General features: G+C 32.1%; 1 protein-coding gene across 1 annotated transcript in view; it reads left to right on the top strand.

Annotated features, from left to right (window-relative positions):
- Nucleotides 1–26,612, top strand: part of LOC139518850 (uncharacterized) — a 43,101-nt gene that overhangs the window by 9,474 nt on the left and 7,015 nt on the right. The window contains exons 10-35 of the mRNA XM_071310473.1: nucleotides 65–157; nucleotides 1,320–1,386; nucleotides 2,118–2,158; nucleotides 2,672–3,079; nucleotides 3,585–3,868; nucleotides 4,208–4,382; nucleotides 4,748–4,984; nucleotides 5,372–5,477; nucleotides 5,894–6,039; nucleotides 6,256–6,348; nucleotides 6,830–6,970; nucleotides 7,356–7,502; nucleotides 9,402–9,580; nucleotides 10,058–10,203; nucleotides 10,347–10,468; nucleotides 10,741–10,821; nucleotides 11,167–11,391; nucleotides 12,070–12,174; nucleotides 12,397–12,534; nucleotides 12,998–13,153; nucleotides 13,861–14,037; nucleotides 16,611–16,742; nucleotides 23,717–23,890; nucleotides 24,312–24,410; nucleotides 25,078–25,212; nucleotides 26,092–26,255. Coding sequence (XP_071166574.1) covers nucleotides 65–157; nucleotides 1,320–1,386; nucleotides 2,118–2,158; nucleotides 2,672–3,079; nucleotides 3,585–3,868; nucleotides 4,208–4,382; nucleotides 4,748–4,984; nucleotides 5,372–5,477; nucleotides 5,894–6,039; nucleotides 6,256–6,348; nucleotides 6,830–6,970; nucleotides 7,356–7,502; nucleotides 9,402–9,580; nucleotides 10,058–10,203; nucleotides 10,347–10,468; nucleotides 10,741–10,821; nucleotides 11,167–11,391; nucleotides 12,070–12,174; nucleotides 12,397–12,534; nucleotides 12,998–13,153; nucleotides 13,861–14,037; nucleotides 16,611–16,742; nucleotides 23,717–23,890; nucleotides 24,312–24,410; nucleotides 25,078–25,212; nucleotides 26,092–26,255 — 3,971 coding nt within the window. The remainder of the gene's footprint in view (nucleotides 1–64; nucleotides 158–1,319; nucleotides 1,387–2,117; nucleotides 2,159–2,671; nucleotides 3,080–3,584; nucleotides 3,869–4,207; nucleotides 4,383–4,747; nucleotides 4,985–5,371; nucleotides 5,478–5,893; nucleotides 6,040–6,255; nucleotides 6,349–6,829; nucleotides 6,971–7,355; nucleotides 7,503–9,401; nucleotides 9,581–10,057; nucleotides 10,204–10,346; nucleotides 10,469–10,740; nucleotides 10,822–11,166; nucleotides 11,392–12,069; nucleotides 12,175–12,396; nucleotides 12,535–12,997; nucleotides 13,154–13,860; nucleotides 14,038–16,610; nucleotides 16,743–23,716; nucleotides 23,891–24,311; nucleotides 24,411–25,077; nucleotides 25,213–26,091; nucleotides 26,256–26,612) is intronic.

Genomic DNA, 26,612 nt, shown 5'->3' with positions numbered 1-26,612 from the left:
GTTAATTGATAATTGATATCTTTTATAGTTTAATCAACTGAATATATAAATCTTTCATTTTCAGAGTTTGGCTGAGAGAAATAACAAATTACTAAAGGACAAGAAAGTTCTGTTGATAACAAACAAAGTAGAAATAGAGAGACTAGAAAGAGAAAAGGTATGTATTCAACCAGTAAAATTACAGAAGATGAACAAAACTTTATTTGTTTTTTTTCTTCTTAAAAGTAAATCTAAATTCTAAATCTATAAATTGGGAACAAATTTAAAAGATTTAGAATTAACACTTACCATGCTGAATTATTTTCATAAAATGCCTGATTTTAGTTTATTTGCATAAAAATATGCAAATTATATGCAAATGATCTTAACCCTGCTGCTGCATATTGATTCCTTTAAATCTAAGGTTAGGGATCAAGGGTCGGAATGAAGAGGCAAGGAAGGGTGGGCGGAATTTGCCCCAAAGTTGGTCATCAGGTGTCAAAGCATAAATTTTGACAATTTTTCATCCTTTTTCTTGACCCCGAAGACTCAGTGAAGCTGCTATATGTATCCAGCTGAAGTCTGCATGTAGATTGGACCCCAGTTAACAAATTGATCCCAACAGTTGCTAGGTGGGAGTGAATCTTAACTTGGTTCAGCAGTCTAAAGAAGGTCATTTGGACCTAAAATACAGAATTTAATAATATTTTCTGATTTTTTACTTCAACTGGACCTGAAACCGGAAGTAGTTGTTTCCAATGCGAATTTCAATAATAATTAGGATCGGTAGTTGTATGGCTGCGGATTTGCACTATTTAAGCAAGTTGTAGGCCTCTGAACTTCCTGTGTAAAGCACTGAAGAGAACCCTACCCCTAAAACAAACCAGTTTTATACGATTTCAATTTTCCAAATTGGTAATTGTGCTCAAAATTCAATTTAAACATGAGAAACATGACAATAGATAGCCTCAGGTTGAGGGAACATGCATAAAATTCAAAATAAGTATCAAACAGTTGATTTCTAAAAGTATGGAAAGCCATTGGAGCCAAATAACGGTGGATTGGGTACGCCCGTCATTTGAAGGTCACAGCATGGTGAGGGTTAATAAGATACTGCACTATATTAGCGAACTTCTGAAAGAGCACTTTGTTGAAACTGATCAGCTTTTACACATACAAATCAATAAACTGGTTGCTTCAGGTTTAATTATGTTAAGTTTTGAAAATCTGCCATTAAAAAAATAACAAACATTAGTATTTATTTTCGTTTTAGACTGTTCTTTTGATGTTAATAGCTCCAACAGATTATGAATACTTGATTGGTACTTTTTGTGTTTCAGGTTGAAATAACAACAGAGCTTACCCACAAGTTAGATGCAGTTACGGCATCATTAGCAGTAGCCTCAGGTAAAACATGTTTCTGTTGATATATTATTATATAATCCCAAGTACTATTGAACAGTAACAATATAAGAATGAAAGGATGTCTGAAGCACTAATAATATTAGAATATAAAAAAAAAAATACCCTCTTGAAGCGTAAACAACTGTTGCTTGACTTTTTTTGGTTCTCGCTTTAAAAGTCTTCTGTTCGCAATTTTGCTAGAATGTTTCTATTTCCATCTATTATATCTTCTGTTCTTGTCCAAATCCTTTTATCGGCTGCCTATAAATCGTTATCATTGAAATACTTCTGAACGTGTTGGCCATTTCACCAAATAATATCCGCCATTTTGTCACTTTTTTCATCAAAATTTTCACTTTTGGTTTTATCCCTTATACCTGATTTAAAGTCAAGAGACACTCGAAAGAACACAGATTTTTAACCAATCAGAATCCATACAAGTCGAAACTGCTGCAATCTCATGAATATTGACTCCGCCCATTCCATGGTAACTGTGTAAACAAACGAGTTACGGAAAACGACTATAGTCGTGCGTAGCAGTAGCGGACTGCTTTATCCGAACGACAATAGTTGCGAGTAGCAGTCTAAGGGTTAAGTTGTAGTATTATTAAACTAAATCTATCTTTAAATTAATCATTTCTATTGTATGAAATTTTTCTGTTTGATAAATAGTAAATAAATGTTTTAATTTCAAGTTAATGAGACTATAGATATGTTTTATTTGATTATTTTAGTTGCACAGAGTAAAGCATCTACATATGAGAAAGAAGTCCAGGTATTTAACTTAGTTTGAGTTTAGACCTTCAAGCTTACCTGCCCTAAAGGTTTTTAAGACTTTCTAACATCATAATTACATTCTAGTTAATGAACAGTCCCACAATTTTCAGAGATATTTTTGTCTACTTCTACTCACTGATACCGTATATGATACTGACAGAAAACAATCTACCTGTGATAAAAGTTCCATGGCACCACTTGCTTATATTTTACCATCACCATCTTTATGAACATATAATAGCCAATGGTTCTTTGGATGGTTTTTTTTATCAATCTTGTACAAATCACATGTTTTGATCAAAAATAATATTCCTTTATCTGAATAAATGCATGACTTCTGCTTCATGTCATGTATGTCTAAAAAAAAAATTAACTGAAGCCATCCATACGTTTTATTGGGGAAAAATTAATTTTACTTATTTCTGTGTCTTGTTAAAATCCATGAGAACTTTAAAAAGGTCTATCATAGACTTTTATTAAATTCTCAAAATGACTATTGAAATTTTATTAGGAACTTAAGGAGGAAAATGAGAAGAAAAATGAAGAGATTAAGAAACTTAAAGATCGTCCTATGTCTGCTGGTAATCATGGAGATGAGGGAGAAATCAAACAATTACAGATGGCACTCGCCATCAAAGAGGAAGAACTTAGAGTTGCTCTTGCTGGAGGTGCTGTTGTTATGGCAACAAAGGAAGAGGAAACAAACGTGTCAAGGAAACCAATCGTAGCTGCTGCTGTTGTTAGCAGTGAAGATAAAGATAAAATGTCACAGGAAAGAGGTCAGATTACTGACGAGAGAGACAAAATGATGGACGAAAGAAGAGAAATAGATGATGAAAGGATAAGTTTTCAAGATGACAGGAAGAAGTGGCTGGATGAGATTAACAGACTAACAATTGAATTAACCGCACAGAACAAGGTATGGGAAGCGTGGTGGTATTTATAATGGTTTACCTTTAATTGTTCATAAAACAAACCATTAATTGCAAGCATTGTCATTAAACATTTTTGGTTTATGGTACAATATTAGTCTGAAAATAACGCATAATTATTTGGTATCATTTGAAAATTAGATAACATATTTATGATTATGTTGATATAGTTACATACTGCAATGTTAAACATGAACATTGGTGTGTGCAGGACTTCAAGATAAAGAGCACACATGACAAATAATTTAATCAAATCACTGATGTCAAAGAAATTATTGGCAAAAGCTGTTTTTTTCCAAAATTAAAAACTTCTCCATACTCCTTGGGGAAAAAAAATAAGAGATCATTATGTTTTTTTTGTTTTTTTAATTTTTTTTGACCAAATCAAAATTTAATGTATATGTACATCAAGTAGGGTATTATGATCTAAGTTAAGCTTTTTTGCAAGTTATGATGTAAAGTCAATTTATGTGAATTCTCTGACAATTTCAGAACACTGCTGAATTAGAAGTAAAAAATGACAGTTTGAAACATCAGTTACAAGACATGGCAACATTACAAGCCAAGTATCATGCTTTAGAGAGTCAATATGAGGCATTGTCTGTGATAGTGAAAGGCTCCGACTCTGCTAAAGAGGCTGCAGAGGAAAACATCTCAAAGACGAAATCAGATAAAGATATGATTGAACAGGAACAGAAAAATAAAGAGGAGGAGATTAAAAAATGGGAAGAAAAGTTTAAAAAGAAACACAAGAGAGAACCAACAGATGAGGACAAGTAAGTGGTCATGTCAATATTTAGTGATGTTTGCAGTTTTGCCTATAACAGGAACAAAATGAATGGTTATGGCAATATTAAGAGATTTGATAAGTTGATATCTGGTAACTGCCTTAAATACAATTTTAGCTCCTGTGGACCTTTGATATAAAACGTAAGTCACATGATAAAAAAAAAGTCCAAATATAACTATATATTAACATAACTTTCTTTGCAGTTATTTATTTTCTGGATTCAAATTTTAGCAAAGTCAAGTTTAAAGGCTCTACAAGTTTTTTTTTTGTTTTTTTTATTATTTTATTTGATTAATTCAACCGATGCCTAACTTTCTGATTACAGGTCTGATTCTGTAAAAGAAATGTATGTCCAGAAGGAGGAATTAGAAACCATGGTAACCTCACTCGACCAGAAACTTGTTACTTATGAAAAGGTTCAGAAAGGTGAAGTTCCTGATCCACCAGAGGTCGCTCCTGTTCCCATGGCAATCATAGAACCTGAAGTTAAAACTGTTGAGGTATAACTTTTCTCTGTATGAGATGAAATTTACATGGTCTAGAAAAAATGTTGCAATGGTTTAAATATACATATTTTAATGTACTTTTGAAATGTATCTTAATTTTTCTGTTATTTTATTTGAAAGCTGATTTTAAAGGAGAGGAATGAAAAGTGTCTTGCATTCTTTTAAAGTAAAACAACATAAGTCTATGATGATAGGAAGTAAAAGCATATCTTTTCAAAAAGTGGGCGGAAATAGAAAACCTATACGCTAGGTATTTTAAGCTATTCTAACTATAAGAAGATTGTTTAATTTTACATCTGATGTGTTATACTATCATAAAAATGAAAACAGTCTGCACAATAAGTCCCTTTTTACTGCAGGTTAAAGTTCCTGATCCTTTAATCCTTGAAGAACTCCAGAAAGCTCAAGGAGAAATTGCTAGACTAAGAGACCAGATTTCAGGTTTACAAGAAGAGAATACCAACCATGCAAATACAATCAGTGGACAGAATGAAGAACTCTCTAATCTTAGAGATAGAATAAGTCAGTTGGAGGCTGAGGTCGCCGCCCTGAAAGCAGGTGCTGCCACAGTTGCTACATCTGCTGTCAGTAATGAGGTAATTTAAAGTGAAAAGTCAAAAACTAATGTGAAAATTATTAGGATGAATTTTGTAAAAAGTAAATTTTACATTCAAGGTTTTGCTAGTAGTATCCTTTATAATATGTGCCACAATAGCATTAATTTTATTTATATCTTATCATTGTTGATTGTTGTACTAATCCAAATGAATAAGTAAGAAAAAACTCAATTTTTAGAATGATTGAAATTATAAATATCTTAAGATATTTACAAGATAAGAAAAGCAAAGGGATGTTTCAAATAGACAACAGTGAACTTTAATCATATCTGAACAGCCATTTTATTCTGATTGTTTTATAAGAAGAGAAATGATATTGTTAAAAAATAGATTTTTGTTGTATCATAAATAATATTGTTTATGCAGGAAGTTGAAAAGGTAACTCAAGAAAACAGAGAGCTGAAGAAAGATATGAAGAAGATTTTGAAAAGGATGGAAAAACAGAAAGATACTGGAAAAACACCAACTGGAGGTGAATACTGACATTAAATAGTCTGATCAAATACTGACTTATGTATTCAATATCAACAGCTTCCTGAAACTGATTTTAAGTTTTTGTTGTCATTTTGAGTTATAGAATACCATAAGAAGTAATAGTTTTAATTACAATTTTTATTTTATTTATTGCTTTTTACTTGCTGAAAGACTAATATTAGTTTTTTTTATGATTTTGTCGGTTAACCTTTACCAGAAAGTTATCACCAATGTCACAAAACAGAGTTGAATATTGCAAAAGTCTTTTTAATGAATAAAAGGAGGCGTTTGGTAAATGTAAGTGAGACAGACTTTCACAGTTTCACATACATATACAGAGACCTCAGAATGAAAGTTTTTATATATTTATATATACTATATATTTCATTTGATGCATGTTATTAATTGTTTCAGATCCAGATGAGCGAATGCAGAACTTGGAAGGTAAAGTTTTAGACTTGGAAGATAAGGTTATAGACCTGGAATCAGATAACAAAGGCTTGATGGATGATAGAGATAAACTAGCCATGGAAAAGGATGGTCTTTTGGAACAAATATCTGTAAGATTTGTTTTATATATATTTATAAGGGGAGATAATTAATGATGTACTTTGATTGACAAATGTCATGAAAACAGGTATAAATTAGTAATGAATCAGCTTTTACACTTAACATAATGATTATTCATAAAACATATATATTTGTTATTCTCATGTGCATTATTTTATGATTGAATGAAATAAATTCTGTAATCTTCATGTGTTTTATGATTGTAGGTTCTTACAGTAGCAGCAAGTTCTGGTACTACCACAGCCACACCTGTAATGGCGGTAGCAGCTGTCGCAGGATCTAAACAGGATCAAGCTGATGTAAGTTTTTCTTAATCACCTGTTGATTGAAAGTTAAAAAAAGAAAAATGATTGGTTATTATTATAATTAATAAAAGGAGATATGGGATAATTATCCCTAAGACAGCAGTCCATTGACATTGAAAGAAAAGAAAACATTTAGAGTCTTCAATAATACATAAGGCTTTAAAATAATATAGCTTTGCTCCTAGTCAAGAAAATTTATGAACTAATTTAACAGAGAAAATGAAATCTACAATCGGCATCAAATTCCATAAAGGGCAAACAAAATTACTAGTAAGATATCAATAAATAAAACTGCCGACAAAAATTCTGACTTGGGACATGTGGCTAAACTGTTTCTTTACATGTTTAAGGAATTTGAAACAATCAATCGTTGTACTTTCATGATGTTAAATTATTTTTCACTAGATGATGGAATAATAATAATATACAGGTATTGTTGTAGGGAAACACATAATAAATATTCATATTTTTATAGGGATGCAATTTACCTGAACATGCAGACTTGATAATACAGTTGGAAATAAAGAGCAAAGAACTTATAGAAAAAGACAGAGAGATATCTGAAAAAGATAGACAGATTGAAGAAAAAGATAATTTGATTGAGGAAAAAATGAAGGTAAACATTTATGATCAAAAGACAATTTTGAGACAGTTAACTTCAAATTCAGAATTGTTTACTACAAACAAACAAAGCAAAAACCTATATAATATTGAATTAAAATAATGACAATAACATAAGCCAAGGTTTTGTATTTTATTATTCATGAATTGTTTTTATAAAACAGTAAAATAGATAAAGAGGATAGATATAAAAATTGATTAAATTTTGATTGATATAATGGAAGAAATTGTTAAATTCAATTAGAATGACTTAGTACATACATTAGTGTTTTCAACATAGTCAGCTCACAAACCCATGAAATTTAGAAACTATAACGTAGACAGATTTTAGAACTTGAATAATATTATTTTAACACTAAAAATATTTTGATGTTATTCAGGAAATTGAGAAGTTGAGAGTTCAGTGTAAAGAAATGAGGTCTGACATGATGAAGATGGCCAAGTCACATCAGAAACTTCAGACCAAACTGAAAGATTTAGACCAGCTAGAGAAGACTAAGAAACTTTTACAGGCCATGTCCTTCTATGTAAGTAGTACTGTAAAAAGAATGGCAATAGATACTGTGAAAGTACTTTAATTCGTGGGTATCAATTTTCATGGTTGAGCAATATTTACATGTTCGTGGGTTTTTAAGTTCGTGGATTTTAGTTTTATATAAAAAAAAATGAAAAATTGAAGCCATTAGAAACGAAGGTTACAAATTTTATGGATTGAAGGAAATTGAAAAGTAAACATTGACCGTCGTTTATAGAAGTGATCACACTTATTAACCGAGATAGAGTGATCAACAGATTAAAGACCATCAAAAGTGTTAATAAGGCCATAAACATGTCACCTAAAGAAAACAGTCACATAAACTATATGCTGTAAAAGTATCTTGAATTGTAAAATAATCCTGATCAAAAGCAAGCCCAGCATGAAATTATTTTTTTCCATATCATGACCATATGTACGAGAATTATAAAATGAACACTTTATCATAGCACATCAATATCGGAAATAATCAAAAGTATTTTTTATCAGATATAAATGATCAAAAGTTGTACAGTTTAGGTTTTTATGCCCCACCTATGATAGTAGAGGGGCATTATGTTTTCTGGTCTGTGCCTCCATTCGTCTGTGCGTCCGTCTGTGCGTCCGTCCGTTCGCTTCAGGTTAAAGTTTTTGGTCAAGGTAGTTTTTGAAGAAGTTGAAGTCCAATCAACTTGAAACTTAGTACACATGTTCCCCATGATATGATCTTTCTAATTTTAATGCCAAATTATAGTTTTGACCCCAATTTCATGGTCCACTGAACATAGAAAATTGTTCAGGTTAAAGTTTTTGGTCAAGATAGTTTTTGATGAAGTTAAAGTTACATCAACTTGAAACTTAGTACACATGTTCCCTATGATATGATTTTTATGCCCCACCTACGATAGTAGAGGGGCATTATGTTTTCTGGTCTGTGCGTCCGTTCGTTTGTCCGTTCGTTCGTCCATTCGTTCGTCCGTTCGTTTGTTCGTCCGTCCGTCCGTCCGTCCGTCCGTCTGTCCCGCTCCAGGTTAAAGTTTTTGGTCAAGGTAGTTTTTGATGAAGTTGAAGTCCAATCGACTTCAAACTTTCTACACATGTTCCCTATGATATGATCTTTCTAATTTTAATGCCAAATTAGAGTTTTTACCCCAATTTCACGGTCTACTGAACATGGAAAATGATAGTGCGAGTGGGGCATTCGTGTACTGAGGACACATTCTTGTTCTAATTTTGATTCCAAATTAAAGTTTTGACCCCAATTTCACGGTCCACTGAACATAGAAAACGATAGTGCCAGTGGGGCATCCGTGTACTATGGACACATTGTTAAAGATTAAATGGCTATACTCATGGCTGTAGTTGTAGTTCATAGTGCGTTTGTCCTGTAACTACTATTATAGTATTCTCAGATTCGGCGATATTCAATATATTCTCTAGATCATATCAGTAGTCAAACCTACATGAGGATCTCATATACTGTGAAAGTACTTTTATTCGGGGTGAAACAATTTTCGTGGTTTTCATTGATGACTTAATACATGAATTTAAGTGTCCAACGAAATAAAACAAATGTTGTCCAAATCAAGTCTTCTGTGCAACTAGTACTAAAACAGTGCTATAATGATCATTCTGGCTTGTCATTTGTCCATGTTAAAATATATTTCATAATCGGGAAAAGGAAGGTTGTATTTAAGAATTTGATTAATGCTCACAAATTTGAATCACCATTTGGGAATTCTTTGATGGCGCTCAATAGTTAATGTTATTAGAAAAAAAAAATCATTTCAATTATCCTAATTACAGAGAGTAAAAGTTACACATACATTATGTTTGGTTGAATTTGAAAAGAGAAGATTTGTTTTTTTATCTTGGAGGTCCTGTTAAAGGCAGCATTTTTTCTCTCTCTCAGATACAAGATATTCATCGTGAGCAACCACCAGCTGGTGAAGCGGTGAAGAAACGTCTGGAAACAGTAACACCTGGTGTGGCTGCCTTAAAAACAGCTGAGGAAAAAAATGGAAAAGCATATGATGCTTGGGCTGAAAAGTTCAAGAAAAAGAATGGAAAAGATCCTGGATCTAAGGACAGGTATACAAGTTCTTGCTGCACGGCAGATTTAAATGTATATAAATGCTGATGGATTTTTTACTACCTGTTCAAACTTATAAAGCCATTGAAGGCACTTACTGCTCTCATCAGATTGTAATCCAATTTATATCCAGAGTTAATGTAAGCAGCATCTTTAACATGTTATAAAATCATTGCCAATGGATTATTTTTTCTGAATTATGACCTTTGTTATATGAATAATATGGGAATTGTCATTGTCAGCATCCATAGCAACTCATTGAAGTTAGTGAGATGTTTGTCAAATGTCTTCTTTAGCTTTAGTTCCGATGTCTTACTTGATTAGGGCTTATAGGTTATATCTGGGGGACTTGTACCTCTTAGCAAATGTAAATAATAGAATTTAGCATAGAATTTATATCATTTGTGATACAGGTACCTGTAATACCTACTTTTATGTTGTTTCCTTGAATATAAGGTTTCTCATTTCACTTAAAGGGATGCAGAAGGAGAGAAACTTTTCCGGGCATTGGAAGTCAGTAAGAAAGAGCATGAGGACCTCCAGATAAAGATTGAGGCTCTGACAATCATGCAGACAGGAGACTACAAAGCTCCTATTCAAAGGGAGAAAACTGTTATCGAAGGTGAGAAGCAAAGAGAAAATTATCGCCAACTGAAATTTTTATTCATTATCAAAAAGTCAACAGATTGTGAAACAATAGAACACTGCTTCTTTGAATTAATGTAAATAGAAAAAGTGTTTAAATATTTTTTTACCAAATTTCAGAGGAAACTCCTGTTAAACAGATGGAACAACAGATGTCAGAGTTAGACAACAAACTGGAGGGTTTGGAAGGTGAAAATGATCAGCTGAAATCAGAGAAGAGTGAAATGGTGGCAAAAATGAGAGTATGTGCATTACTTATTGCTTGGTTTATTTTAATGTTTGCTTGAATATAATAATTTGATAAAAAAAAAAAAAAAAAGTTTGTAATGCTAAGAAATATTGTATATTTCCTACTATTTTATTGGAGTTCTACATTAAGTACATGTGATTTAATTACAAGATTTAATTAATTTGAAATAAATATTAAAGTAATTTAGGGAACATCTCTTCATGCAGTTTGATATGTTAAGCTCAAAATTAAAAAAAGTATTGATAATTGTAAACATTTCTGCAGGAGCTAGAAGTACAGTTAGAGGAGGCAAGAAACAAAGCAGAACTACAAGCTACTCTTGCTACAGGAGATATGAATACAGAGGTAATATATTACTTCACTGACACTTCTTTAAATGTGGCAAACCCAATTGGTAGTCTTAGATGTGGCTATGGCTACTGCCTTAAACATAACTGTCATTTAGATATTTGTTCATAGTGCATTAATTGTTACTATGTTCAGTGAAAACTCCAAAATTGATAAAAGATTAAAACAAAATACGTACATGCTAGTATAACAAACTAGGAATTGTAGTCAGTGTTTCTAGATTCTACAATACTCTATTCTTGAATATTAAAACATATTTTGATACATTTTTGCTGATTAGAGTCATTGCTAATGAATAATTACATTGGAGGCAAACCTTAATTTCTTTTTGTATTTAAACAGGAATTATCTAACCAGATAACCTCCCTTCAAAAGGAAGTGTCCTTGTCAGAAGCAGCATTACGTCAAGAAAAAATGGCTCATAACAACACTAAAGATGAGTTAGAAAATCTACGCAATCAAATGTCTGTTATGAAAGATGAGGTCGATAATCAGAAATCAGAACTACAGACTAAATTGGCTAATGACAAAAAGTTATTGGATGCAGAACTTAAAGTCAAAGATCAGGTGAGTTATACATTAAATTGAATTAAAACATTTGTTAGTCATACATGATTTATATATAATCCTACTTTGTCAAAAAATATTATATTCCATGTGCAAGTTCAAACATAGCTAGATATATAAAAAAGTTGAATTAATTCAGTTTAATTTCTCATCCAAATATAATATGTTTTCCACATAAATCTTACGCCAAAAAATACTTGTTAACATTTCAGTATAACATACAATCAATTTTTTGGTAAAAAGTGCCATGGCTTTCTTAAGATATAATTTGCTACATTAAAGGGTATATATGGTGCAAAGAATATATGTTTTCTTGTCTGTGTGACCGTTCGTTCGTCCGTCCGTCTGTTCATCCATTCATATGTCTGCCCCGCTTCAGGTTAAAGTTTTTGGTCAAGATGGTTTTTGATAAATTCGAAGTCCAATCAACTTGAAACTTAATATACATGTTCCATATGAGATGATCTTTCTAATTTTAATGCAAAATTAGAGTTTTTACCCCAATTTCACGGTCCACTGAAAATAAAAAATAATAGTGCGATTGGGGCATCCTTGTACTGTGAACACATTCTCGTTTTTAACAAAAATTATTAAAATGGTAGAACACATGATGTGTCTTATTTATTTGATGTATATTCATATCAATAATGACGATTTTATTTTATGTTTATTTAATAGGAAATAGCAAAACTTACCTCAAGAAATGATGAGTTAGAAAAAGCTAGACTTGCTAATGTTCCACTAGATACTGCAAAAGAAATCCAAAATCTCCAAGCCAAACTGGTAAGTACACTTTATTTGTATCTCTTCTAAACTTATAATAGCTAATAACAGTATACTTAAAAAGTTTAATTATTATGATCGATAAATTTTCAGGTTTAAATGATTCTGTTTATGATAGCTTCAGATTTTATGAGAGTAACTTGATGTTTCTGACAATTTACTGAAGATAAAAAGTAGTTGTTTTTTTGTCAAGTTTATATGTTAAAGTTAATTTCTTTTCAGGCTCTTTTAGAGAAAGATAAAAATAAATCAGGTACTGAGACTACAGCTCTTCAAGGACAGATATCAGAACTGAAGGTCAAACTAGAGAATGCAAATAAAAATCTAGAAACACAACGAGCTACTGCTAGGGAAACTGAGGTTTGTAAACTATTTACAGTATTATACTTGTTGAGTCATTTTGTTTAAATTTATCTGAGTGAAATTGATTTTATTCTAAAGTGCTTATTTCATGTAGATTTTATTCTGTGATTTATCAAGGCTTTCAATGGTTTTGAGCCTTAAGCATGTTCATTTTATGTGAAGACGTCTTTGCTCAATCCCAGGCTAAAGACTTGAATTAGTATTTGCTTCTTCTTCTCAGGAATGAAGCATTTATGACTTAAAACAAGGACTGTGAGTTACCTTGCAAGGAAGCAAGAATGTATGTAGGACTAATGCAAAGCAGGTTAAATTCATATATCATAAACATATTATTGTTCTCAATATTCAGGCAATATTTGCTGCTTGGTGTTGAACAATCACCAATCAATCCATCATTCAATGTAACAAATTTCTGAGTTTATAAGAAACTTTGGTTTATAAGTAAACCTTAATTTTGTAGGCTAAGGTGAAGAATGCTAAAACAGAAAAGGATAAAGCTGTTAGAGATGCTACCTCACAAATGGAGAAGAAAGAACAACAGAGAGTACATGAAGACAAGAAAAGGATTTCAGCTCTGGAGAGAAAAATTAAGGAATTAGAAACAGTGAAACCTTTGGTAATCAACAAGTTATAATCAGTCATGTTAGACAGATTTTAAAAAAAATACAGGAGTCCTTTTTACAAAAAAATCTTTCATGACAAAATATGATCATAAGTTCTACTGAAATGTTCATGACTTAAGAGTATTTTTTCTCTTAAGAGTTTTTTTGTGAAATGAGTTGCAGGATTTCAGTTATCAAACACTTTAACCACCATAGAAGTTAAACTACTGTTATTGGATTATAGACAAAAATTGAAGAAAAAATACAGGACCATTATCATTAATCACAATAACAATCATGGAGTCAAACTTGGATTGTAGGCAGATATTTGAAGAAGAAAAAATACAGGACTTCAATTATCAAACTGTAATAATTTTAGAGTTAAATGACTGCCATTTTTTCTTATAATACATCTTAGACATCATGCAAAAAATACTTATTCCATTTTTCAGTATTTCATTAAAGATGTTTTAGCATCAGGAGGAAAATTTTGATTTAATTTTATGGTAATTGTTATGAAATTTGATGTCTGGTTTAAAAGTGTACTTCAAAAAAATTTATGAAATTTTATGACTAGCTACAATTTTATATGAATGTCATATCATGAATAATCTTTCAGTGCCAGGAAGAAATCCTATTTTTCTTGTACTAATGACAGATTATTAAAGGTAAAGGATTGCACCCTAACTATGGATGTTTATTGATAGTACTTATTATTCAGGGTAAGGGAGTGGCAGTTGCAGCAGTAGGTTCTGACACTGCATCACAGAACATGAAGGCACAAGTTGTAAACCTTAAAAGGGAAAACAACGAGGCCAACACCAGGATAAAACATCTAGAGCTAGAACTGAAGAAAGGAGGGGGACGACCTGGAACTTCTGCTGCTGGTGGTGATGATGTAAGTCTGCTGTTTAGTATAAACATATTTATTTATAGTGGATTGGGAAACAAATTATTACAACTTATATTAATCCCTTCCTACTTTGCTTATGTGAGTGCTGCATTGTAGCGGCATTAGCCTGCTCTTTTTTGAAATCTACAAGGTTGTCTTTTACATTCAAGAGATATTGCACCGTCATAGCACGGGTCAGTCATTTATCGTCCCCTTCAGACAGACTATCATTGTTTCTCAAGACCATACTCATAATTGGTGTCAAAGGAGAGCTGACCATTCAGTCCTTGGAAAATGTCACCGGGATTGTTCTAGGAACCTTTGTGTTTGTAGTCCCACATGCTAACCACTACACCAAGGCTCTCCTGATAAGTCTCTTGTTTATCAACATTTCTCAAGAGAGAAAGAATTTTAAAAATTCTATATTTATTTGGATCTTTACAACTGTATACAGATATTCTGTTGATTTTGAAATTTTTTATTTCATAGGCTTATAGTTTTTATACGACCGCAAAATTTGAAAATTTTTTCGTCGTATATTGCTATCACGTTGGCGTCGTCGTCGTCGTCCGAATACTTTTAGTTTTCGCACTCTAACTTTAGTAAAAGTGAATGGAAATCTATGAAATTTTAACACAAGGTTTATGACCACAAAAGAAAGGTTGGTATTGATTTTGGGAGTTTTGGTCCCAACATTTTAGGAATTAGGGGCCAAAAAGGGCCCAAATAAGCATTTTCTTGGTTTTCGCACTATAACTTTAGTTTAAGTTAATAGAAATCTATGAAATTTTGACACAAGGTTTATGACCACAAAAGAATGGTTGGGATTGATTTTGGGAGTTTTGGTTTCAACAGTTTAGGAATTAGGGGCCAAAAAAGGGCCCAAATAAGCATTATTCTTGGTTTTCGCACAATAACTTTAGTTTAAGTAAATAGAAATCAATGAAATTTAAACACAATGTTAATGACTACAAAAGGAAGGTTGGTATTGATTTTGGGAGTTTAGGTCCCAACAGTTTAGGAATTAGGGGCCAAAAAGGGACCCAAATAAGCATTTTTCTTGGTTTTCGCACCATAACGTTAGTATAAGTAAATAGAAATCTATGGAATTTAAACACAAGGTTTATGACCATAAAAGGAAGGTTGGTATTGATATTGGGAGTTTTGGTCCCAACATAATAAGGGGCCCAAAGGGTCCAAAATTAAACTTTGTTTGATTTCATCAAAATTGAATAATTGGGGTTCTTTGATATGCCGAATCTAACTGTCATGACTGTGTATGTAGATTCTTAACTTTTGGTCCCGTTTTCAAATTGGTCTACATTAAGGTCCAAAGGGTCCAAAATTAAACTTAGTTTGATTTTAACAAAAAATGAATCAGTTAGGTTCTTTGATATGCTGAATCTAAAAATGTACTTAGATTCTTGATTATTGGCCCAGTTTTCAAGTTGGTCCAAATTGGGGTCCAAAATTAAACTTTGTTTGATTTCATCAAAAATTGAATAAATGGGGTTCTTTGATATACCAAATCTAACTGTGTATGTAGATTCTTCATTTTTGGTCCTGTTTTCAAATTGGTCTACACTAAAGTCCAAAGGGTCCAAAATTAAACTTAGTCTGATTTTAACAAAAATTGAAATCTTGGGGTTCTTTGATATGCTGAATCCAAAAATGTACTTAGATTTTTTATTATGGGCCCAGTTTTCAAGTTGGTCCAAATCAGGATCTAAAATTATTATATTAAGTATTGTGCAATAGCAAGTCTTTTCAATTGCACAGTATTGCGCAATGGCAAGAAATATCTAATTGCACAATATTGTGAAATAGCAAAATTTTTTTTAATTAGAGTATTCTTTCTTTGTCCAGAATAGTAAGCAAGAAAAATATCTAATTGCAAAATATTGTGCAATAGCAAGATTTTTTTTTAATTGGAGTTATCTTTCTTTGTCCAGAATCAACTTAAATCTTTGTTATATACAATATACAATGTATATTCACTTTTTACTACCAACTGATAAATTAAAATAATCTTTACCATTCAGTGATAACAAGCAGTTTTTTTACATCTTAATATTTTATGATGTATTTAAATGAGTAGTTATTGTTGCAAACTCCATTAGAAATTTTAATTGAGATTAGTTTTGGAATAAGGGAAAGGGGGATGTGATTAAAAAAATTGGGTTCAATTTTTCTCATTTGAAATTTCATAAATAAAAAAGAAAATTTCTTCAAACATTTTTTTGAGAGGATTAATATTCAACAGCATAGTGAATTGCTCTAAGAGAAAACAAAAATTTTAAGTTCATTAGAACACATTCATTCTGTGTCAGAAACCTATGCTGTGTCAACTATTTAATCACAATCCAAATTTAGAGCTGAATCCAGCTTGAATGTTGTGTCCATACTTGCCCCAACCGTTCAGGGTTCAACCTCTGCGGTCGTATAAAGCTACGCCCTGCGGAGCATCTGGTTTATTATTGGACTATATGACTATTCAATTTAGCTGACTGGGCATTTCTGCATAGTCACTCTTGTTTTGGTATTTGTGATTAATGTTTTTTTGACTACTTTAATTACAGAAAAATCTTCAGAAAAGACATGAGAAGATCCTGAAAGAACTAGAGAGGAAATTAGAAATAGAGAAAAGCAAAACTGAGAAGTTGCAGGAATCTTTAAAGGGAACTGAAGATGATTTAAAGGATACAAAGAAGGTGAGGAAAATAAATTATCTCAAAAGTAGTAACTCTTGTGGTGTACTTGTGAAATACTTGAGATAAAAATTCAATAATACATAATATAAAATTGATAACAAAAAAAGGCTTATAATACATAGAATTGAGAAAGGAAATGGTGAATATGTCAAAGCGACAACCACCCGACCATAACACGTTCTCATCTAAAATTAGAAATTCTCATTAACGGTAATTTGTCATAATTCGTACTCAAATAGGTCGAATTATTGCTCATAAGACAAATTTATGCAAAAAAGAGAAAAATAAAGAAAAAACACATTTTTATTTTATCAAGCACTTAGAAATCGTGAATCTAGCATTTTAACACCTGGTGTATGCTGAACTGAATTGTATTAAATTAACTTGCATTTCTCAGGCCTGTATGCTAGCATACGTACCTGGTGTATGCTAATGTCTACATTTAATTAATACATTGTATTTCTCAGGTATGTATGCTAGCATACGCACCTGGTGTATGCAGAACAGCAAATATTGAATCAGATGTTGTATTTCACGAAGTCTGTATGATAGCATACGAACCTGGGTAAAAAAAATAGTTTACGTCAATATAGTTGTGGTTTTACTTTATTGCCGATTTCGATTTTTTTTTAAACTAAAAGCCTACCACTGACCTCTTTATTTTCTCCCGTTGGTAAACAGAAAAGCGTTAATTTGCTAGGCAAACCGGTGAAGCGTTCACTGTTGTAAATCTATAAATGAAAACCTATTCTCAAGTTCCATGACTATGTTCGCTTTATTGACCTATCAGGTATCTGTTTTGTTTGCAAATTAAAATTACGGAAAAATGAGGCGATCACAATTTGTGCAAGGTTCCAAGTTCGAAGTTGTTGACAAAAAAAATATATGACGTCAGGGACCTTCTGACGTAAAGCGGAAGGATATAGACGGATAGCCTTGACTTACACAAGTTATTTTACCAGTACACTTAATTAGAATAATAGCAATTGATTACAAAACAACCTGTTTTGTTTATTATACTTGGTATTGGTAATTATTAAAAAGTCAAAGAAAAAAGGACTATTTATCTGCGGAGTCACGCACTCCATCTAGATGACGTCACTTATAAGTGTAAACAATTTGAATGATCAATGAAGGAGTTCCCCTTAGGAGAAGAAAATGGACAAAAATATGCTCTATTATCTTGATTTGAATAAACCAGAAGCAAAACAGAATGGCGGATATATTTATGGTAAGTAAACCCAACTGTTTTTGTACATTTTTGTACTTTTTTCACGATTTCCGATGATTTAACACCCTCTTTTTTGGAGGTCGGCTTTAACATGCATCATAACATCATGTACACATGTAGCAAGAAGTAGAATCTAAGGGGGTGCTATGCCAGTGTTTTGTGGGAAAACTTTAGTTGATTTATTGAGGGAAACAGTACTGAAGCGTCCATCTCTAAAGAAGTCATGCAGTGCCCTCCCTATCTCACCCCCCTTATGAAACTTCTGGATATTCATGTCTTATTCTTACAACTTTTAGGGAAACAACTGTCCCAGGTAAAAAAAAAAGGGGGGGGGGGAAGCTGAGCACTCACATGTTAAAACCGGCAACACTATATAGTCTTTATATGCCTGTCCCAAGTCAGGGTCCTGACTGTTGAAGTTGTCATTGGTTCATATTTTTCCGGTTTTTCTTTTTCGTAAATTGTTTTGCGATACATTATTATTTCTTATTTTTCATGATGTTGAACTTGGGTCCCATAGGCGGATACAAAAGGTACCTGTCCCCCTTTTGTGGGAAACATTTGGTTGATTATATAGGAACCCCCTCCCCCTTTATGAAAATATCTAATCCGCCACTAGACTGTTTAAATCAATACTGTAACAAGGTAATTTATGAAGATCTTTTTTTAAGATACTTCAGATACTTTATTTCACTAATAGTTGTGATAAAGCCCCTTAATAATAATGTTACAACAATAGCACTAAGGTTCATCCCTGTATTGTTAATGACCAATAAAACAAGGAGATTTCATTAGCAAACTTTTTATAAATCTACATATTATTACGTGTTGGAGAGCTACCATTTGATTTTTATGGATGAAAAATTTTGTCCAGCATTTTTTTTTTTAGCTCTGTCCTACCTTTTTAGCTCACCTGACCTGAAAGGTCAAGTGAGCTTTTCTCATCACTTGGCGTCCGTCGTCCGTCGTCCGTCGTCCGTAAACTTTTACAAAAATCTTCTCCTCTGAAACTACTTGGCCAAATTCTACCAAACTAGGCCACAATTATCCTTGGGGTATCTAGTTTAAAAAATGTGTGGCGTGACCCGTCAAACCTACCAAGATGGCCGCCATGGCTAAAAATAGAACATAGGGGTAAAATGCAGTTTTTGGCTTATAACTCAAAAACCAAAGCATTTAGAGCAAATCTGACATGGGGGTTTAATTGTTTATCAGGTCAAGATCTATTTGCCCTGAAATTTTCAGAAGAATCGAACATCCCTTTGTTGGATTGCTGCCCCTGAATTGGTAATTTTAAGGAAATTTTGCTGTTTTTGGTTATTATCTTGAATATTATTATAGATAGAGATAAACTGTAAACAGCAATAATGTTCAGCAAAGTAGGCTTTACAAATAAGTCAACATGACCGAAATGGTCAGTTGACCCCTTTAGGAGTTATTGCCCTTTATAGTAAATTTTTAACCATTTTTTCGGAAATTTTAGTAATCTTTTACAAAAATCTTCTCCTCTGAAACTACTGGGCCAAATTAATCCAAACTTGGCAACAATCATCTTTGGGGTATTAAGTTTTAAAAATGTGTCCGGTGACCCGGCCATCAAATCAAAATGGCCGCCACAGCAAAAAATAGAATATAGAGGTAAAATGCAGTTTTTGGCTTTAACTCAAAACCAATGCATTTAGAGCAAATCTGACATGGAGTTACCTTGTTTATCTCATCAATAACTATCTGCTGTACAATTTTTAGATGAATCTGACAACCCGTTGTTGGGTTGCTGCCCCTGAATCAGTAATCTTGAGGAAATTTTGCTGTTTTTGGTTATCATCTTGAAAATTATTATAGATAAAGATAAACTGTAAACAGAAATAATGTTCAGCAAAGTAAGATTTACAAATAAGTTAACATGACCGAAATGGTCAATTGACCCCCTAAGGAGTTATTGTCCTTTATAGTCAATTTTTAACAATTTTCATAAAATTTGTTAATTTTTATTATTATTTTCCACTGAAACTACTGGGCCATATTCATTATAGATAGAAATAATTGTAAGCAGCAAGACTGTTTAGTTAAGTAAGATTTACAAACACATCACCATCACCAAAACACAATTTTGTCATGAATCCATCTGCTTCCTTTGTTTAATATTCACATAGCCCAAGGTGAGCGACACAGGCTCTTTAGAGCCTCTAGTTAAGTAATCATATTAAAGTACATGTATTATATATGATAAATTTAAAAGGTTCACAGCTCAGGTTCACAGTTATAAATTCCAATACAAAACTTTACTTAGTTCCAACTCTATAAAACAACATGTTACTTCATTATAATATATATCGCAACTTAATTGTTACTTCAAGCTACTACACCAATATACATGATCAATGCAAAAAGTTTCTTACAAAAACGTGCTATGAACCGCTGTCCTTAAATAAGATTAAACCTTGCTTTGATAAACGTCAAAATGTTATTTCAATTCTACTGTGCAACTCATCATGTACCGTACAAACTGTCATTTAATAATCATGATAAAAGATCATTCAACAAATTAAGTATAAGTGAACATCAAATCTTTGATGTAGTTGACCACGCCACATCAATGTTAAATTTGTGAAGTGTAAAATATTTACTCGCATATATATATGTATATAATATGTAGTTTCCATTTCTCGTTTCAGCATTTTTCAAACATTGGCTATACCTTTCATGTAACTATTTATGTGTTGCTTATGAATTTAATTGTAACACTTCTTAGTGACTGGATAGGTTAAACCAATGCCTTCCTAGAAAATTATGACACCAATGAACAACACCAGTCTTTTTGCTGTTCCTGCTAATAATGTATGCATGGCTTCACTAGAAAAGGCATCAATTCTTTGGCTTTCCTGGTTGAAGGATTTGTTTTTACAACTCCAGTGTATACACAATTGTTACCATATATAGTATATAGTTTAACTTGGTTGACCGTTATGGAATAACCGTTTCACAGATGATTGCTGACATGTTTCTCACGTCATAACTACAATCCCTTTCCCTTTTCATGGATTTGACTTACTGTATAAAGCTAGTTATCGGGTTTGTAAAAACATGAGCAACCCGACGGTGCCACTGTTGGACATGTAGAGCAGTATCTGCTTACCCTTCTGGAGCACCTGAGATCATCCCCAGTTTTTGGTTAGGGTTCGTGTTGCTCAGACTTTGTTCGTTTTCTATGCTGTTTCTTGTGTACTTTAATTTGTATATGCATACATTTAAGACTGGGGGCAAACCATACACTTACTGAACACCAGTTTGGTTTGACAATACTAGAATGTATGTAAAACTACAATTCAATAAAACATAGATTAGTATACAAGCAATTAAAGCTTGTATGTATCCATGCAAGAAAAATAAGTTTTCACCGTACACCAGTGTTGTATGCAAGAATACCGTGAACTGAAAATGGCAAACAAATATGCAAACTTTTATGTTCCAATGGGTATAGGATTATATGTTGGTATGCCGATAATCAACAAGGGTTTATTGAAAAGCGGGTTGGTATACGGGAATAAACCCCTGAGTGTTGCAGTTAAGAATTTTAAAAAGAGCTTTCTTTCAAATTCAAATGAAGTTAAAGGCTATACATAAGTAATTCCTTACATCCATGTACTTCGACTTTTTCATTTCACAATCATAAAAATAAAATTGAGAATGGAAATGGGGAATGTGTCAAAGAGACAACAACCCGACCAAATAAAAAAACAACAGCAGAAGGTCACCAACAGGTCTTCAATGTAGCGAGAAATTCCTTCAGCCGGCCCCTAAACAAATATATACTAGTTCAGTGATAATGAACGCCATACTAATTTTCAAATTGTACACAAGAAACTAAAATCAAAATAATACAAGACTAACAAAGGCCAGAGGCTTCTGACTTGGGACGGGCGCAAAAAAGCAGTGGGGTTAAACATGTTTGTGAGATCTCAACCCTCCCCCTATACCTCTAACCAATGTAGAAAAGTAAACGCATAACAATACGCACATTAAAATTCAGTTCAAAAGAAGTCCGATTCTGATGTCAGAAGATGTAAACAAGAAAATAAACAAAATGACAATAATACATAAATTTAACAACATACTACTAGCAGTTAACTGACATGCCAGCTCCAGACTTCAATTAAACTGACTGAAAGATTACACATCTCCTTATTTTCTAAGGGAGGTATGCAAACATAATTAGATAAGAAATGTTACAACTCAGTAAATACTTAGCATTCAGGCATACAGACTTGCCAATACAAACATGAATCCAGAATAAAATTTTAGAATCCATGCAGGCATACAAGTACCTAGCAGAAAAAAAAACATAAATAAATTTAAAAAATCGGTTTACATATCCCAGGTTCGTATACAGGCATACAGACCTTAACTATGCCAAAATAAATATATTAAGGTTCTAAATACACCAGATTTGAATGCAGGAATACAGACCTGACAAATACTTAGTTATATACGCAGAAAGTGAGAGTTTAACATACACCAGGTCGGTATGCTAGCATACAGACCTGACAAATACTAGTATATGCATAGAGTGAGAGCTTAACATACACCAGGTCGGTATGCTAGCATACAGACCTGACAAATACTAATATATATGCATAGAGTGAGAGTTTAACATACACCAGGTCGGTATGCTAGCATACAGACCTGAAAAATGCTAGTATATGCATAGAGTGAGAGTTTAGCATTAACCAGGTCGGTATGCTAGCATACAGACCTGAAATGTAAGTATATATGCATAGAGTGAGAGTTTAGCATTAACCAGGTCGGTATGCTGGCATACAGACCTGACAAATTCTAGTATACACATACGGTGAGGTTTTAGCATACACCAGGGTGGTATGCAGGCATACAGACCTGACAAATACAAGTAAGAGAAAAAAGACTTAATTTAGCATTCTTTTCATTGAAACATCTGAAATAAAGATGGGTAAATGCTATGTTATGTATATAATTCAAAAATGACATAAAAGTATAACAAAAATGCAGAATGAGTATCTTTTTAATGTTTATTTACTTGAACTATTTCCTTGGTGTTAAAAAAGTTCATTCTAGCATCCTTTGAAAAAGGTTTATGATAAGATAATGAAATTTTGGTTCGCATTTACAAAGAAAGATCACAGATCTTGCCAAAAGATGACAAACAAATATTGTTAATGCTATACATAGAGTTTTTTACGCGAAATATATCAATAATCCCAAATGTTGTAGCCTTTTCACACAAAAATAAGTTAAGTGGCATATGAGAATTTCTAATTTTAGATGAGAACGTGTTCCATAGAGCAAACAACAGCCGAAGGCAACCAATGGGTCTTCAATGTAGCGAGAATTCCCGCACCCGTAGGTGTCCTTCAGCTGGCCCCTTAAATATGCATATGTATGCATATTCAACAGAAAAATTCATTTGAGAGGAAATTTAGTGGAAAAGAAATCAGCATACTTTTGCAATAAATTTATTCAACTGTTATACACTTTATATGTATGTGGTATGATTTTCAATGGGACAACTATTCAAATTTGTTGATATGAAAATAAAGAATATGTATGAAAGGTTTACAAGTAAAAGGATACTCAAGGTCTAATCAATCACAAATGAATATAAAAACTCTACAAAAAATTGTATAACAAAATTCATGTCAATTCATGTGAGCTATGTGTTATGATAAGTAGATTATGTTATTTTATGTCATTATGTATTTACTTTCAGGATCGAGATAACAAAGCCAATGAATTGAGAAAGTTAGAGGCAGAGTTAGCTGCCCTTGGAGTAGCAGCCAAAGAAGGAGTAGAAGCTGCCAGTAAGGTCAAAAACTTAGAAAAGGAAACCAAGGTTTTGAATGAAGAAAATAAAGTTCTGACAGAGAACTATAATACAGAAAGGGTACGTTTTTATAAACAACATGTTTTAATCATTATGATTAAAAATATTCTTTAACAATTACAAACAGAAATAATTCCTTGACAGTTTTATTATGAAGAAAATATATGTTTTTAATGAATCAAGGGCAGGGATGACTATTGTTTTAATATTCTTGAAAAGAATCAGTTTTATCAGGTATTAATTTAGGTGTTTGAATTTTATTATACAATTTGGATTAATAAATTTTATTATTAGACATAGGAAGGAGGAACATTTGGGGATAAATATACATACATGTGTATACTACCTCCATTTTTTTACATATTTTTGATTGTTGTTAAGAAAAGAAGTGATAACTCAAAAAAAAACTTTAATTAAGCCAGTTTCATTTTTATTTTTGTCACTGAACAAAAAAAATTTCAAACTTTTGTCTGTTGAACAGGTTCTGAGAAAGAAATATTACAATATGGTTGAAGACATGAAAGGAAAGATCAGAGTATACTGTAGAGCTAGACCATTGAGTAAGACTGAGTTGGGCAGGGTAAGTAACAACCTGTAGGCAGATAAGAGTCCTATAATAAAATTGCATTCATGTGTAACAATGAGTTTGACAGAATAATTTTGTCACAGATCTAGACCAATGAGAAATGAGCCGTTACTGAGATAAAGATACATGTATACTGGATTTTCCCCTGGAGAGTATGTAATATAAACAAATTAAGTTTACACCCATCAGATTTAAGTTGTATTTGTGTAAATACTAAGTTGCATTTATTTTGAAAATAGATTGCTTTCACTACTGTGAATTAATTTAATTACATGGTTACCAGTTTTCATAGATTGTGTAAAAAGTGTTTCTTTGTGGATATTTGATTTCATGGACTTATCAAAGTCTGTATTTTGTCAAACAGTTATATTCATGGTGCAACTTTAACAACTAAATTCCCCAAAATTGGTATACAAAAGTATCTTGAGAAATTATCTTCTGAGGCATGCAAACAATTAACATTTTAGCTAACACTCAAATATTCATTTGTTAACTGATCTAAACTTTTTAACTCTTCCTTTTATCTTTTACCGTCTGGATATTAAACAGCTATTTCTGAAGAAGCTACATTGAAATATGTTTTATTATTGCAGGGTAATATGTTTTATTATATAGGGTAATATGTTTTATTATTACAGGGTAATATGTTTTATTATTATAGGGTAATAGATCTGTACTGAAATCCCAGGATGAGTACTCCATTACTGTGGAGACACAGAGAGGTATCAAAGACTTCCAATTTGATCAAATTTTCATGGAAGATTCAACACAAGAGAAAATATTTGAAGACACAAATGTAAGTTCACAGAATGAGGGGTCATTATGATCTACTGTAAATGTGAAGGTGTTTGTACTTATTTGCCATTTAAGTAAAGTGCTCAAACATATCCCCCTTGTGAACAAAGGTTGCTATCGGCAAGGTCTTGGAAGAGTTTACCAACAATTTGTACAGGAGTTATGACCCTTGAAAATAGAAACTATATGGAAATATCATGTCTACAATTATTTTGTAGGATATTTATGTAAAAGTTTAAATGAAGCAAAACTTTTTTTTTCAATTATTGACCTAGGGCAGATTTTTTTTTATATATATCAGTTTAAATCATAATTGACCTGCATGATTTGATGTCATTCATGGTTAAGATAACATTTTAATATGTCATGCTCAAGCTCTAAGAAACATCTACATTCAGAGAGACAGTTTATTTAAAAAAAAAAATGAAAAATTAAACCTTTACATTTTGTCGTTTTCAATGTAAATTATTTACAATTGTTGCAAAATGCATGATTGATGGCTAATTTTAGGTTTTTTAATACTTGAATATCTTCAACAGTCTACAATACACAAAAAAAATGTTATTATGGATCTCAGCTTTATGAGAAGGAAATCAAATTAATTTAAAGTTTACGGGGAATACCGCAATAATGGCTTGTTTAGCTCATGTTCATTGGTTGTGCTGGATCTTGCATTTTTTATTTTACACTTTGCTCAAGTATTAATTTAAATAATAGAAACATTTTAATCATTGTGTAAGTCAACTTAGAAAGCATGGAAAATTAATATTCTTTAAAAAATTGTTTCATAGTATCATAGATATGGGAAAAAGAGAATGCTTATTAATGTACTGTTTAGTTTCACTAATCAAATGTTGATTAATATTGATTGTTTTTTTAGAATCTTGTACAGTCTGCCGTTGATGGTTACAATGTCTGTATATTTGCCTATGGTCAGACTGGTTCCGGAAAGACATTTACTATGATTGGAGACAAGGACCAGAATTTCCCAGGAATTGCACCAAGAGCTTTCAACAGAATATTTGATCTTATAAATGAATTAAAGTACTTAATTTCTGTTAACTAGCACCTTGTAAACTTGTATTACTAAGTTTAGTCACACTATGCCAACTTGTGCTACTATTAATATGTTACTTGAAACGTAACCTATACTGAATATTCCATTTTAATAAGATTTTTGTGTATTATAACTATTTGAGGAAAATATGAATAAAAAAATCCTTTGTTCACAATGTACGGTGAATATCTATTAGAAACTTTAAAAAAATCAAATTTTTCAAGTGTTTACCTTAGTGATTTTTGTCTCGCTTGACAGAGCGAAAAAGTGAGACAAAGGTATGCTGTTTCCGGCGGCATCGGCGTCGTCAATGTATTAGTTTGTGATTAGGTCTAGTTGATGGT

The sequence above is a fragment of the Mytilus edulis genome, chromosome 4, assembly GCF_963676685.1.
Source record: "Mytilus edulis chromosome 4, xbMytEdul2.2, whole genome shotgun sequence".
In the NCBI taxonomy this organism is placed as follows: Eukaryota; Metazoa; Mollusca; class Bivalvia; order Mytilida; family Mytilidae; genus Mytilus; species Mytilus edulis.
The sequence above is the reverse complement of the archived record's forward strand: the minus strand, read 5'-3'. Positions and strand labels throughout refer to the sequence as shown.